At 44.6% G+C, this 12,570-nt stretch overlaps 1 protein-coding gene across 8 annotated transcripts in view; it reads left to right on the top strand.

Moving 5' to 3' along the window:
- Positions 1–12,570, top strand: part of ZNF407 (zinc finger protein 407) — a 427,984-nt gene that overhangs the window by 393,245 nt on the left and 22,169 nt on the right. Inside the window, exon 9 of one of the 8 annotated variants that reach the window (XM_047696577.1) lies at positions 2,971–3,228. The exons of 6 other annotated variants lie outside the window; for them this stretch is intronic. In XM_047696577.1, the coding sequence (XP_047552533.1) occupies positions 2,971–3,023 (53 nt within the window). In that variant the 3' untranslated portion in view covers positions 3,024–3,228. Of the gene's footprint in view, positions 1–2,522; positions 2,928–2,970; positions 3,229–12,570 lie in introns of those variants that run through there. One more of the 8 variants, XM_047696579.1, reaches the window with a different exon arrangement.

Here is a 12,570-nt window from a genome sequence, read left to right as displayed (position 1 = left end):
TGTGTCTGGTGGCCGCTCTCAGCTCCTTTCTTCTGCTTGTACTTGTCTGACTTTATTAATTATACCTGCTGTCGATTTTCCAGTTCGATTGTCTCCAGAACCACTTGAAGGAACCATATCTGGGTCTGTGTAGAAAGTTGAAATCCCATGACATGGTAACGATAGCCTTCCAACCTTCTCTTCCTGTGACACCACGATAGACGTACGTATCCCAGCGTGTGGTTTACAGTCATACTTTGCCCCCAGACACCAACTGGACACCACTCCGTACACAGTTCCATGCTGGGTGCCCTCGCTGAGAACACACACACGTGGGGAAAAGTGGTATCATAGAACAAGGCTGCTTGGGAAGCTTCACATATATGCTAGAGCTTCTGATCTTACTCGATATTCAGCAACTTTGCTTTTGTTTTCTCCTGGGCAAAAAATTTACTGTATCAGTGCTTTTATGTCACAGGAATGAATTGAATTTGTACCCTTTAGTGCAAACAACAATAGAGTGGTAACCTAGTGGAAAACAAATAGACACCCCGTCCCTTTTGGGGATTCAGAGAGGTTCAGAAAGATGGAGCTGACGGTGGAGAGGTGGCAGATAAAAAGAGGCCAAAGCAGGAAAGAATCCAGCGGTCATTTATTACCATGCCATCGTCATAGTGTTTGCTGACCCAAGGTGGAGAGTAATGATTCAGACACATGACGTTAACCATAATAGCTGGCCCTTTGGCAAAAACGGAATCCCTAGCACTGCAGCAGGAGACCTAAGCAGATCCGCCAAAACTTGCTTCCGAAGGAGAGAATTTTCTGTCTGGTGTTTCTGTCGATGGCGTCCCATGGGATATATCATCTTTAAAGGAAACCGAAAGAGAAGAAATTGTGCCCTCTTCCCTTCTCCTTTCCCTGACCCCCTTCCAGATAATCACATTAGACTCGATGATTAATATTTATGGTGAAAGCATATTATTTTTATATCTTCTCTGTATTTATCTAATGTGATAAGATGGCGGTGCTGTAATGACTAGTCAAGTCATATTTTCCGTAATCCTGATCATCAGAGTTTAGCTCTACTCACTTGGAAATGATTTTAAGTGGCCTGGTGCATCGTGAAACCAAGCAGTGTCACACACACACACACAGGCCTGTGTTCCGGGATTCTGCGTGGAAGCGTGGTGAGGTCTGTTCAGGAGTTGACTGATGGTGTAAAGCGTATTTTAAATTCATTTGGTGAACATCTACTCAAAGAGGGTACTTAATGTCCTCTTTGATCTCTAATATATGTTAAAAGCTAGTGAAATAATTTCATTTGTCTTTACCCGGTGTTGGATTTTTATGGATTTTTTTTTAAATTAGCCTTATCTGTAGAATGTGTTCGTTATTTTTTATAGATACTATTTCATTAACAACAAAACCAAAATTCATTAGGTCCTAAATACTTCCTGATTGATTAATTAGGAAGGTTTCTCATCACTTTCTCACACGCACTTTGGCGCCGAAATACTTGGAGCATAATGCGATTGTGTAGAAGGGAAAATAATGTAGAGACCCCATTACATATCATCTCCGGGGGGGGGGCTGTGTTGACATGTGGGAGGTTAATGTACACACTTTAGATTCTTTGCTTGATTTGCTGTTTTCTTCTTCATGACTCGAGGCAAACAGTCTGTGCTACCACAGAACATGCAGGTTAAGTGTTGTCGCCGACTGTTCTCCGTCAAGGTAAACGAGAGTCAGCGCGGAGGACGACAGAAGCTCTTCACCTGCAGGCGCCTGGACACTTCCCGTGTCTGCTGCACGCAGGTCTGCTGGGCAGCGCTCGGGCCGTCTGTAGCACAGCGTCACGGAACAAAGCAGTGAGCCACACCAGTTTGGCTGACTACAGTTCAGGTGTTTTCACATCCCCCATCCCAGTGACAAATTTGTTTTTTGTTTTTGTTTTTTTAAGTGCTGTTCATTCAAAACTTTGTTTCTGTGGTTGTGTGTGTGGTTTTTTTTTTAAGATTTTATTTATTTATTTGACAGAGATCACAAGTAGGCAGAGTGACAGGCAGAGAGCGAGAGAGGGAAGCAGGCTCCCTGATGAGCAGAGAGCCCGATGTGGGGCTCGATCCCAGGACCCTGAGATCATGACCTAAGCCAAAGGCAGCGGCTTAACCCACCGAGCCACCAAGGCCCCAGTTTCTGTGGTTGTTGCCTGGTTCACCCAAGTGCCAGATTCGTCTGGGAACACAGAGTTTCACAGATGAAAGTGGTAGAATTCTGTTATTTTAAGTAAGTGGTATCTTGCGTTCCCTCATCGTCACGTTATGATACTTCCAGCCCTCAAATAAGGAAACAAAGCAAATTGTGGTTCCCCCATACCCATCGGAGTGCAGCGTGGCCGGCGGAACAGAGAGATAGAGACCCTGGCCCTTTTTATCTGATCAATAACCAATTTATTAGTCATCACATCCAATAAATAGAATACTGTAGACATTTGTTTTCATCTAGCAGCCAGCAGGCATGGGATCATTTTTTTTTTTTTTTAGAAATTAGAAGCTGCTGTGCACGAGAAGGTACATGACTGATCGGCCGTGCACTGGATGCTGTCAACCGTCGTCACTGGACGGCTTGTCCCCTGAAGTCTGGTGTGCATCAGATCACCAGTGGGCACCGCGTCCACTCGCCTCTGGACCATATTATAAATGCCAGTTGCTGACTTCTGAGGATTTTGTTAGCTGAGCTATCTCGTGATAGGGAGAGGTATCACACCAGAATAGGATCTGTAGGTACTAGTGTCAAGAAGAATAATGTCTTGCCTGCCCTTTCTCCCGGGTTATTGCACGGGTTATACAACAACCGGGATGAGTTAATAGAAAACAAAGCAACGAAAGGAGGCAGGAGTAGGGGAGACAAGGGGAAGCAGCAGCGCCGCAGAAATGCACGACTTCTGCTGGTGCCAAAAATAGTGTGCAGCTTCTCTTCCTCCCCGAGCAGGAGCGTGCGCCAGAGTGCCTGACACAGCCTCGTCCGCGTCTCCCGCCACGTGACGCTGGGGCCAAGCCGAGGGTTCCTGCCGCCGGGGCTGAGGTACAGGAGTTGAGTTCCAGGAGCCCATTCTAAGTTTTAGCAAGAGCTTATCAGCCCTCACAGCTGGATTACAGTGATGATGAGAAAAAGACTGTAATTCTTTGATGTCATTCTCATTGTGATTTACGTAGAGGAAAACAATGTCGAGAGACAGAAAAAAAAAATCTGTGGTGGGGGGGCGGGTGGTGCCACTTAGCGGTTCCTTTCTGAGCAAGGATCCTTTGTTGTTTCACGGGGGAGAATCCATCCCGCGTGCGGTTATAGCGACACACCTGGATGAATCAGGTCTACCTTGTTCACGCCCAGGATGAGGAAAATGATTTATTATCCTTCCCTTGAATTTCTCATAGCGTTCTAAACTCTAAAAGCGGATTACATTTGCCATTAAATCCTAACAAATGTTGTTTTAACTAGACTGCAATGTGTGTTATTGACAACAAGCGACTTTTCTTCTTAAAATAACATTGGTGCTTAGGCATGCAATTTACAAAAATGACAAGAAAGGGTGGTACTTTTCCCAAGGTGAATGTGAGTTGACTGATTAGCTGGTATTTTAACTTAGATTCTTGCAAATTACAGACATAAGAAACCCTGCAATTTATATGTACTTTAGAAGTGAAAGCTTTAATCCCGTGATTCATGAAAGTAAAGTGGTAATAATTTAAGTACCATATTTTATTTATCCCTCAGACTTGTCAGCTGATACCAGAAGTATTTCGACTATTTTGGGGTTGCTGCCTTTGGCCACCTAATTGCTTCTTAGGAAGTAAGAGGGAAATTGCTTATATAACTACACGGATTGTCTTTGGCAACATCGAGCCAAGGCATCAATCAGTCCATCTGGGTAAAATCACAAGCTGACTCCGATATTGCTAAATATTTATACTGTCAAATACACACAGACATCCAGATGAAAGGAGGCATTCATTAGGAATTCTCCAGCTTGTCAGTTTAAAGATGTAGATTAGAGCAAAACCTCCCACTATGGTACTGAGTGCTCAAGAAAAGTCTATATTTAGCCATTCTGAGCAATAAATATCATCATATTGCCTCATTTAGGTAAATAGAGAATAAATATTGTCAAGATGATCTAGAGATAATGTAAACAGATCCCTGTTCAGACTCTGTGTTACGGGGGAAATTCCAGGACAGTGATGTGCCGATGATGCTTTTTGGTTTAACCCTTCTTCCTAATCACATCCCCCCTCCTCGTTTTGGTAACAGAGATCATGTTGCTGACAGATTAGGGGAAAAGATGAAGGAAAAAACTCTTTTTAGCCACAAAGGTGATTTCAAGTTATAGGAATAGAACACTAATTAGTGCTCGTGCTGCGGGATTGTCTGAAGAGTTGCAAAAGCTGCTGCTGAAATAAAGATATCTGCAGCAACGGCGAAGCTCACCTCCGAGTTTAACAGAGCTGGCGAAGCCCGTCGGTCTCAAGGGCACGTTCCCGCTCCAAGGCCTCGGCATGACTTGATAGTTCACCGAGGCTGTGCTCAGACTGCAACGTCTTCTGTAGCCCCCGCCGGGGAGAGGCTCTTCCACACCACGAGAGTGCGGGGTCCGGGGCTGGCACGCGCGGCGCTGTGGCTGGGCTGAGACCTGGGCAGGCGCCCTAGGCGGCGAAGCAGTGCCAGCCACCGCCAGGAGCCCGGGATGCTTCCTTCGCAGGGCACGCGCTCGGCGCTCTGCCCTGGTAATTGATAATCTCAGAAGTTATGCTCAGTGGGAATTTTAACTGATGTCAAAGTTTTAGTTAATTACACTAGATGATTTTTTTGAGATTAATAATTAACATCTCTCTTTATAACTAAATATCCATAATTAATCAGCAAATCATAACGTGAAGACTAATTAACTTCAAACTCAAATCTTAACAGAAAATCCATATTACTCTCCAACATCATTAATTACCAGAGTAATCAAAGTTCCCCCTCTTGGGATAAAACATAAAGCTTTGTGGGTTTATCAGCTAAGCTGTTGGCACAGAAGACTTCCCAAAGTAACTTCAAATGGCATTCCCACTTACAAAATTACTGGATTATTCCAACACATTTTCATTGGCCAGACGCTGCATTATCAACAAGCCGCTCCCAGCTGCCGGCTGTGTGACCGGGACAGCAGAAGCTTCTCCATGGTGTCTGGGGCTTGGGTTTTTGTTTCTGGGGTTTATGTTTTTTTGGTTTTATTTTTGTTTTGTTTCATTTGTTTGTTTCTACAGGAGGTTAACACAGCAGTTTCTGGCAGGCAGGCCGTTTGGTTCACTGCCTTTAAAACTACATTGCGCCCCTTTGTCTCTCTTCCTTCTCTTCCCTCTGCCTCACAAAAAGCTACTGAGCTGGTTTTAAATAATTAGTAACAAGCCAAAGTGCATACCTGACATTGTTCACACATGGGGGATTTTTATTCAATACCAAAAAATTTGATATGTCTGTCAGTTATTAAGCATTAAAGACAACTTAAAAATAAAAGGGATATTTTGTAAAAAGTAGGAGTGCAATGCAAGCCCCTCCCCCAAAAAAAAATTAATGTGAACATCCCAGGATACAAAATGGGACCGTTCCCACTTCTGAGAGTGGTGGCACCACTATTAAAAATTGAAAAGTGTCTTTTTGGGTTTTCACGTAGGAATTTAGGAGTTAAGAGTGTATTTAAAATCCATGTTTCAATTATTGTATCACTTAATCTTCCAAGTGCATACATCGAATACATTCTTTTGTGTGGCAGCTGTAAAAATCCTAAGTAATTTTTACTGTCAAGAAAACCCTGAATAAATAGGGGCTGTTAAGTTCGGCAGATATGTGAGGTTACGTGGTGGCAATCAAGAACTCCCAGCACTTCAACTAATGGGTTATGATCAGAAACTGTTCCTAATAGCCAGCTAGAGGGATCCGAATATGAAGATTTCTATAATTTTGTTGTCAGCTTGTGATGTACTCTAGTGCTAATTATTTGGAACAATTATGTTTTCCTAATAACAAAAGAAGAAGCAGTGAATTAAGCAGGCTTACCTTCAGATCTTCAGATAACAGTTTAAATGCACTTGCCATTAAGAAATAGCATTTCTTTTTGCTTTACGGAGCCCTAATTATTGAAGATGCTTGTCTTTTACAAATCCTCTGCCTCTACTTCTTTTAAACCTGTTCCGTGTGTCAGTCTACACTGATGACTCAGTGACTAGTGTTTTCTCAGTCTTAGGTTTATGCCCGTACCTCCCATAGGCTGCTTACTCCGGTTAGTTATTCAAAAACCGTAATTAGTGCAGTAATTAACGTGTGGATCCTTCAAAGAAGACTGCTGGAATCATGGGACGCCTCTCGTCATTCTCGCTGATGTGCGGATGATAAAGAGACTTAGGGCCGTGTGACAACAGATATGTGTTATTGCATATTTGCTGCTGCAGGGAGGTTCAGACAGGACCTTGGTCCACAGAGCCCCAACGTTGGCAAAAAGTAATTATCCACACTGTTTCTATAATTCAACTAGGTGTTATCCTGCATTTGCAGCTGTCAAATCATTTGTTTTAAATGGTTTTTTTTTTTAATATCTTATGAATACTGGAAAGTTTTGAGTTTTGCACGTTATCTCTTAACCAATTTCCAAACAGAGGTGCCAGGCCTGCTGGCTGGCTGCTGGCTCTCGGGCTTGTGTTGTGTTTCTGTTTTTGTTTTTGTTTTCTGTCATCCATTATGGAGAGAGTCTTTCTCAACAAATTGATTTCAGGCATGTGATGGTAATTTGAGTTGATGCAGGTTACAGTTTCAAAATTGTAGTCATAAGGAAAAGGCTCAATTTCATACATTTCCCCAGGGAAATTTTTTGGTGAAATCTCTGTTTTCTCATAAGCTGGATCTATTGTTTTGCAGCCATGGTAAATGAGTTGTATACAATTAGATTTGGCCGGCCTGACGTGTTGAGAGGCACAGGGACGGCTCTGTCACATTCGCTGCCATCGAGCTGGCCTGCTCTCCGTGGCCACTTCAGCCGGAAGGCTTGACCTTCAACTTCGTAGAGATGGGTTCCCGCTGTTGCCCAGTGACTTCTCCCCCAATTCCACAGTGTTTGACCGCCCCCCAGGGAGCTCACTTGAGCAGGGCTGAACAGCCCAGTGAGACCAGTCGTGCCCTTCCCAGCTGGCAGAGGCCTTGAGAAAGCCTGAGGCTCTGCGCACCTTGCCTTGTGCAGAGCCCGTGGGTGTAGGGTGCTGGATGCTGGGTACTGTGTATTTCTGGGTAACAATCACATTAAAAAAAAAAAAATCCTTGTTAATATTGAGTGGCTGTGATTGAGTCCCGTGTTTACTATGTTGAGAAAGAAGATGATGGGTGTTGATCTTTATCCAAAATGGGGTGAAGAGACTAAAAACTATCTTCTTTCCCATCTTATCAGTTGGATTTGTATCTTTCTATATCTTTACACCCTTCACATCTCGTCATCTGTTCTGACTACACGTATGTATCTTCTCTCCGTCGCGGGGGTCAAGAGTTGACTGTACTTGGTTTCAACCGCGTGGTAACCGAACTGTTGAGTATTAGAAGCGCATTCATAGCCTGTAGCCGGGAGCGTGTGCGCAGCCGTCTGCAGACGGACCCTCTTTGCCTCCCGGACGCAGAGCCGGCGGCCGCCCACTCCGCCCCCGTGCCGCGCACTCCTGAAACTCCCCTGTGCCGAGGCTGCTGTGATCAGTCACCATCGGTTGGGTCAGCCTTGATGCTTCTGCTCACACACAGACTCGTAAACCTCGTTCTGGTGTGTGAAGAGCAGCTTTGAAAGCTGCCACAACCTAGCACGTGGGGAAAAGCGAAGCACCACGCAGTGCCGCCCCGCCGTGGCTCATACCGGGTCACGCTCCAGCTGTAGGGGTTTTTGTCACAGAGGCGGTAAGTGCTCCAGGAGCAGGTGCTTCCGCAGGGAATCAGGAGCCAGGGCTGCTCACCCAGCATTAAGCACGACCGCAGGCCAAGCGTGTGCCTCCGGGCGCCTCACACACTCTTCCTAATGCTTAAAATGCACCCTGCCAGGTGCCGTGGCCACGGTCTAGAGACAAGGAAACAGTTTTAGAAAGGCTCGGTGAGCTGTCTGGGCGCTTGTCACTAGCTGTGGCCAGACTTTCCTTTCAGTCTGGAGCTACCTGAGGTGGAAGTTGGACCGCAAGCCACATCATTGAGGAAGAGGTGGCATTGTTGGCAGATAAAAACCTCACCGGGTGTGCAAGCGATGGTCAGAACTCTGACTCTCGAAGAAGGCACCCGTGGCCACCACTGCAGGATCACTGTCTCCTGAACTATAGACCTCACCCACAGGACCTGTCTATACCACCAATAGCTTGACTTCATTCGCATATCATCACAGCCTAGTGGGGATGCTGGAGGTCTCCCACCTTTGGCGTGTATGGGAGCACACAAAAGTGGGGGGATGTGCCAAGCGGAAAGCCAATATTCAGCTCTAGTATAACCAAAGGATAAATAGAAACTAAAAAGCAATGTTAATTGACCACAGTGACAGCCATCGGGTGGGCCTTTGCACCCCCATTTTTGTATGAAGTCGCATGCATTGAAGAGATGGCGTCTCGCTGATCAAATAGAGCGTAACATGCTTGCACGAATGTGAGCCTAGATCGGGGGGAGAACCTGCCGGAATCTCCTGCAGACAGAACACGAACCCTGGCCTGACAGAGGCCCATCTTCAGCTTGAGACAACGTGCATCTCCTTTCTTCAGGCGTCTGGTTTATAGTGACTTGGCTTCTCTGATATTGCCCTTTGATTTAGCCTTGCTCGTGTCTGCGTTGTTGAAAAAATAAAACATAGAAGTGAATGATAATCCAGCCTGAAGATCTCTGTCCTTATCAGACTTTAGAAGATCGTACGAAGCCCAGGATTTACATTCTCTAGAAAATAAATACGACATTAGATGGAGCAGACTTGTTTCCAGGTGTTAAAGAGAAGTCATTGAGTGACTCCAAATAACTAGACATGAAGAACAGAAGGTCGTAGTACCATGTAACCGTAGAATCCCGAGACCCCTTCGGAGGAGAATGATCCACTTGGCCTTTGAAGGCAGGAACATGTCTCACAGCACTTGTAACAGAAAGTCACCTAGACGTGCTCAAGAACTTCTCATGTGAAGGAACGTGGTGTTTCTATGTAGTGTAGTAACTATTAAGTTGAAGTTTAATTTACATACAGTAAATATAATCCTCCTTAGGTTTGCAGTTGGGTGAGTTTTGACAAGTGTGTACAGTCAGCTAACCATCACCACCATCAAGTTCTAGAACATTTCTGACCCCCAGTTCTTGGTTGTTCTTCAGGAGTGGTCCTTTCTAGAAAGTCGTGTTTAATGGAATTGTATATTGTGTGGCCTTCATTTCATGTGGCGTCATGCTTTGAGATTCATTCCTACTCTCGCACCCATAGGTCCTTATTCCCCCTTGTTCCTGAGTGGTGGTCCGCCATGCGGGTATGCCACATGTGTTTATCTGTTCTTCTGTGGATGGGCATTTGGGTGGGTTCCAGTGTGACTATGAAAATAGCTGCTGTAAACATTCGGGGACAGATTTTCTGCAGACACGTTTCCATTTCCTTAGGCATGGGATTGTGAGGTCAGATATTCAGAAATCGCCAGACTATTTCCCGTCATAGCTGTGCTAGTTTGCACCCCCAGCGGTCACGCATCGGAGGTCCCATTGCTCCATGTCCTCGCCAGCAATGGGCATCATTGGTCTTTATTTTAGTCATTCTAATGACTGTGTAGTCCTGCCTCGTCCTGGCTTGCATTTGCATTTTCCTAGTGACTGACAATGTCGACCGTTTTTTGGGGTATGTATGCTTGTATGAATTGCTCTAACTTTTAGAAAACTCTTCCTCCTAATGAGTTAAAACATATCTCTGGTGGACTAGAGCTACCCGGCTGGTGTGTTGTCCCCTCCTCTACTTGGAAGCCTCCCAGGTACTTTGGACACTGTTTTCTTCTAGGTTTGCCCGCGTCTAGATTTGCCAAGCCAGCCTCCTTACTTTTCTTCTCCCTCCTTCTCTTGTTCCCCTGTTCACGTGGCCTGGAGTCTTGTCTGTCACATCCGTGTGGACGCGTTCTGGTTGGTGCCTGTGAGTCACCTCCCTCTGTTAAAATGTGGTTTCTGGCATCAAGTATGGTGGTCTCCTCTGCAGGCGGCCAGAGATGGGGCTCCCCTCCAGGGCAGCGATAACATTCTGTACTGCTCAGATTTAATGAGTGACTGCTGTGGCTTTACCTAAGCTCTGGCTTAAAATGCTTCACTTGCCGAGTAAAGTGCCCTATGTCTTAATGTTGGAGTCCAACCTCCAGCTAAGTATAGGGGACTGACAGGTATCAATATCTAGAAGGACGTGCAGGGAAGCCAGCTGATTTAATAATCAGTGACACAATTTTTAAAATTGCTAAACTGCTAGGTTTACTTCGGACACTTAGAGGTGCTGAGCAGTTGTGAATTATTCTGATTGTCTTTAATCTTTGGAGTATATAGCAGTGTACGCTTCTGTACAAAGTTCTGAGAAATATGCAAATACAGTCAGCGAAAGAGAATTGATCCATGGGACCAAAATATAAAAACCTTTCTGGAAGCGCATGAGAGCGGAGAAGAGCGCTTGGCCTCTCTGTGAATCTTTAGAGCCTTTCCTTAAAGGTTTCATAATTTGCAGCACTGGTACTAGATCTGGTTCTAGGAACGCATACTAGCATTTGGGGGCAAAATGTCTTGCCCTTTGAACAAAAGCACAAATTCAACTTGTTTACCTACATCTTCCTTGAAAGGAGTTTGTTTTGTTTTCATAAGGAGATAGACCTTTAGAACTTAGATTCCTCAATGGCTCTGGCTTTGACTTCGAGAAGTCACTAGAAGATTCCATACTGTTCACAGATCCTGTTCACACTGGTTTCTTGTGCTGTTTCCTACTCCTCTGTTACTGAGAGCAGCCCTAGGTCATCCTTCCCAGCAGGAAGTGGACCTAAACCTGTAACAGCCCCTCACTGCTATCATGTTTAAGGCCCTTTCCTAAAGCTGGACAACTGTGAGTGACAGCAAGATTTTCATTGTTAGGTGTTGAGATAGGAGGTGTGAAATAAATATATTAATTGTATTTTATTGTGAAGGAATTACATCAGTATGCCAGATGTGACTAAAACCAAATGACATTTAGTTTACTTGGGAAAAAAAAGAAGAAGAAGAACTAACACTTACTATTTTGTGTGGTATTTAAGGTTTTTTATTTTCTGTTAGAGATCACCATGTAGGTAATGTTTGGGGCCAAGACTGAAACTGTATTTTTCTATCCATGTTCTTGTGGGTTCTTACACTGCCCACAGCCACTCTCAGTGCTCAGTCTAAACACACTGGAGCAAATTCCATTAGAGCAAAGACTTTCTTCCAGGATTTTATTGTAAAGTCAAAGAGTGTGTTGTCAGCAATATGTGACTGAACAGGGAATGACTTTTTTTTTTTTCAGCTTGATTGGGAAATAAGAGTGTGTGTGTGTGTGTGTGTGTATGTGTGTGTGTACACCATGCAGCTGTGATCATCTCAACAAAAAGTTTTGTATTAGAACTTTATGTCCAGCTGGAAAGTAGAAGTTAACTCATTTTAGTTAAAATGCATGTTCATACCTGAACCATTCAGTTCCCGGTGTTTACATAAGATGAGAAGCACTCAGCTGATCTGAGACATGTTAAATTCCTTCTCCGAGCCTAAGTTGGGGCATTTGGGAAAGCGGTCAGCAAGTCATTGGCCTCCTTCACGTAGACCATTTGCCTGCGAACGGTAGCAGTATGGCTGAAGTTTCATGAAAAGGAGTCATGAAGCATGCCAGGCCCATCTGTGCCAGCCTTCTATGACAGAAGCACCAATTTTGTCATCGCGTCCTTTGTTCGCGGTGCCATTCACGTGGCTGTGCTCTGAAAGCCGAGTCTGGGGGCACCCATTGCCCGCCGCCTTCTCTGTTGCTATTTTCTTTCTGCTCTCGTACTCGCCGCCCCTCACCCTGATCTCTTGCAGAATGGAAGCTTTAAGGTCCGATGTTGAGTCATTTTATAAGGTTTCGTGCTAACGGACCAAAGGGCTTTGTTTTTGGATTGCGGATCAGTTGTGAATGGGGGAGGGGTGAATATGCTTTTAAGCAGAAGGAGCAAATCTACGGCTTTATGTCTAAGTCTCAGAATCTATAAACGTGTGATTTTATTATGTTGATGTCGGTTCTCATTACCTTCATGAATGGGTATTTCCTGTCTTAATGCATAGTATTTGCATGTGATGAGCCAGACAGTGTAAACAGGGCTTCTTCTAATGTTCCTGAATTTCCATTCCAACGGTCAGAAGTCATTCTTACTTGTAATCACACTGGGCCCACTATGGTAACTGTTAATCCAGTTGAGCTATAAAAATACTACAATCAGCCCATTAATTTCCAAATCTAAATGGCACAGCGGGCTACTGTATTGTGGAAGGAGAGGTATGCTAAGTACCGAAGAGAATGTTCAT

Source organism: Lutra lutra, chromosome 12, assembly GCF_902655055.1.
Source record: "Lutra lutra chromosome 12, mLutLut1.2, whole genome shotgun sequence".
Taxonomy (NCBI): domain Eukaryota; kingdom Metazoa; phylum Chordata; class Mammalia; order Carnivora; family Mustelidae; genus Lutra; species Lutra lutra.
This window is presented reverse-complemented; position numbering and strand designations above follow the sequence as displayed.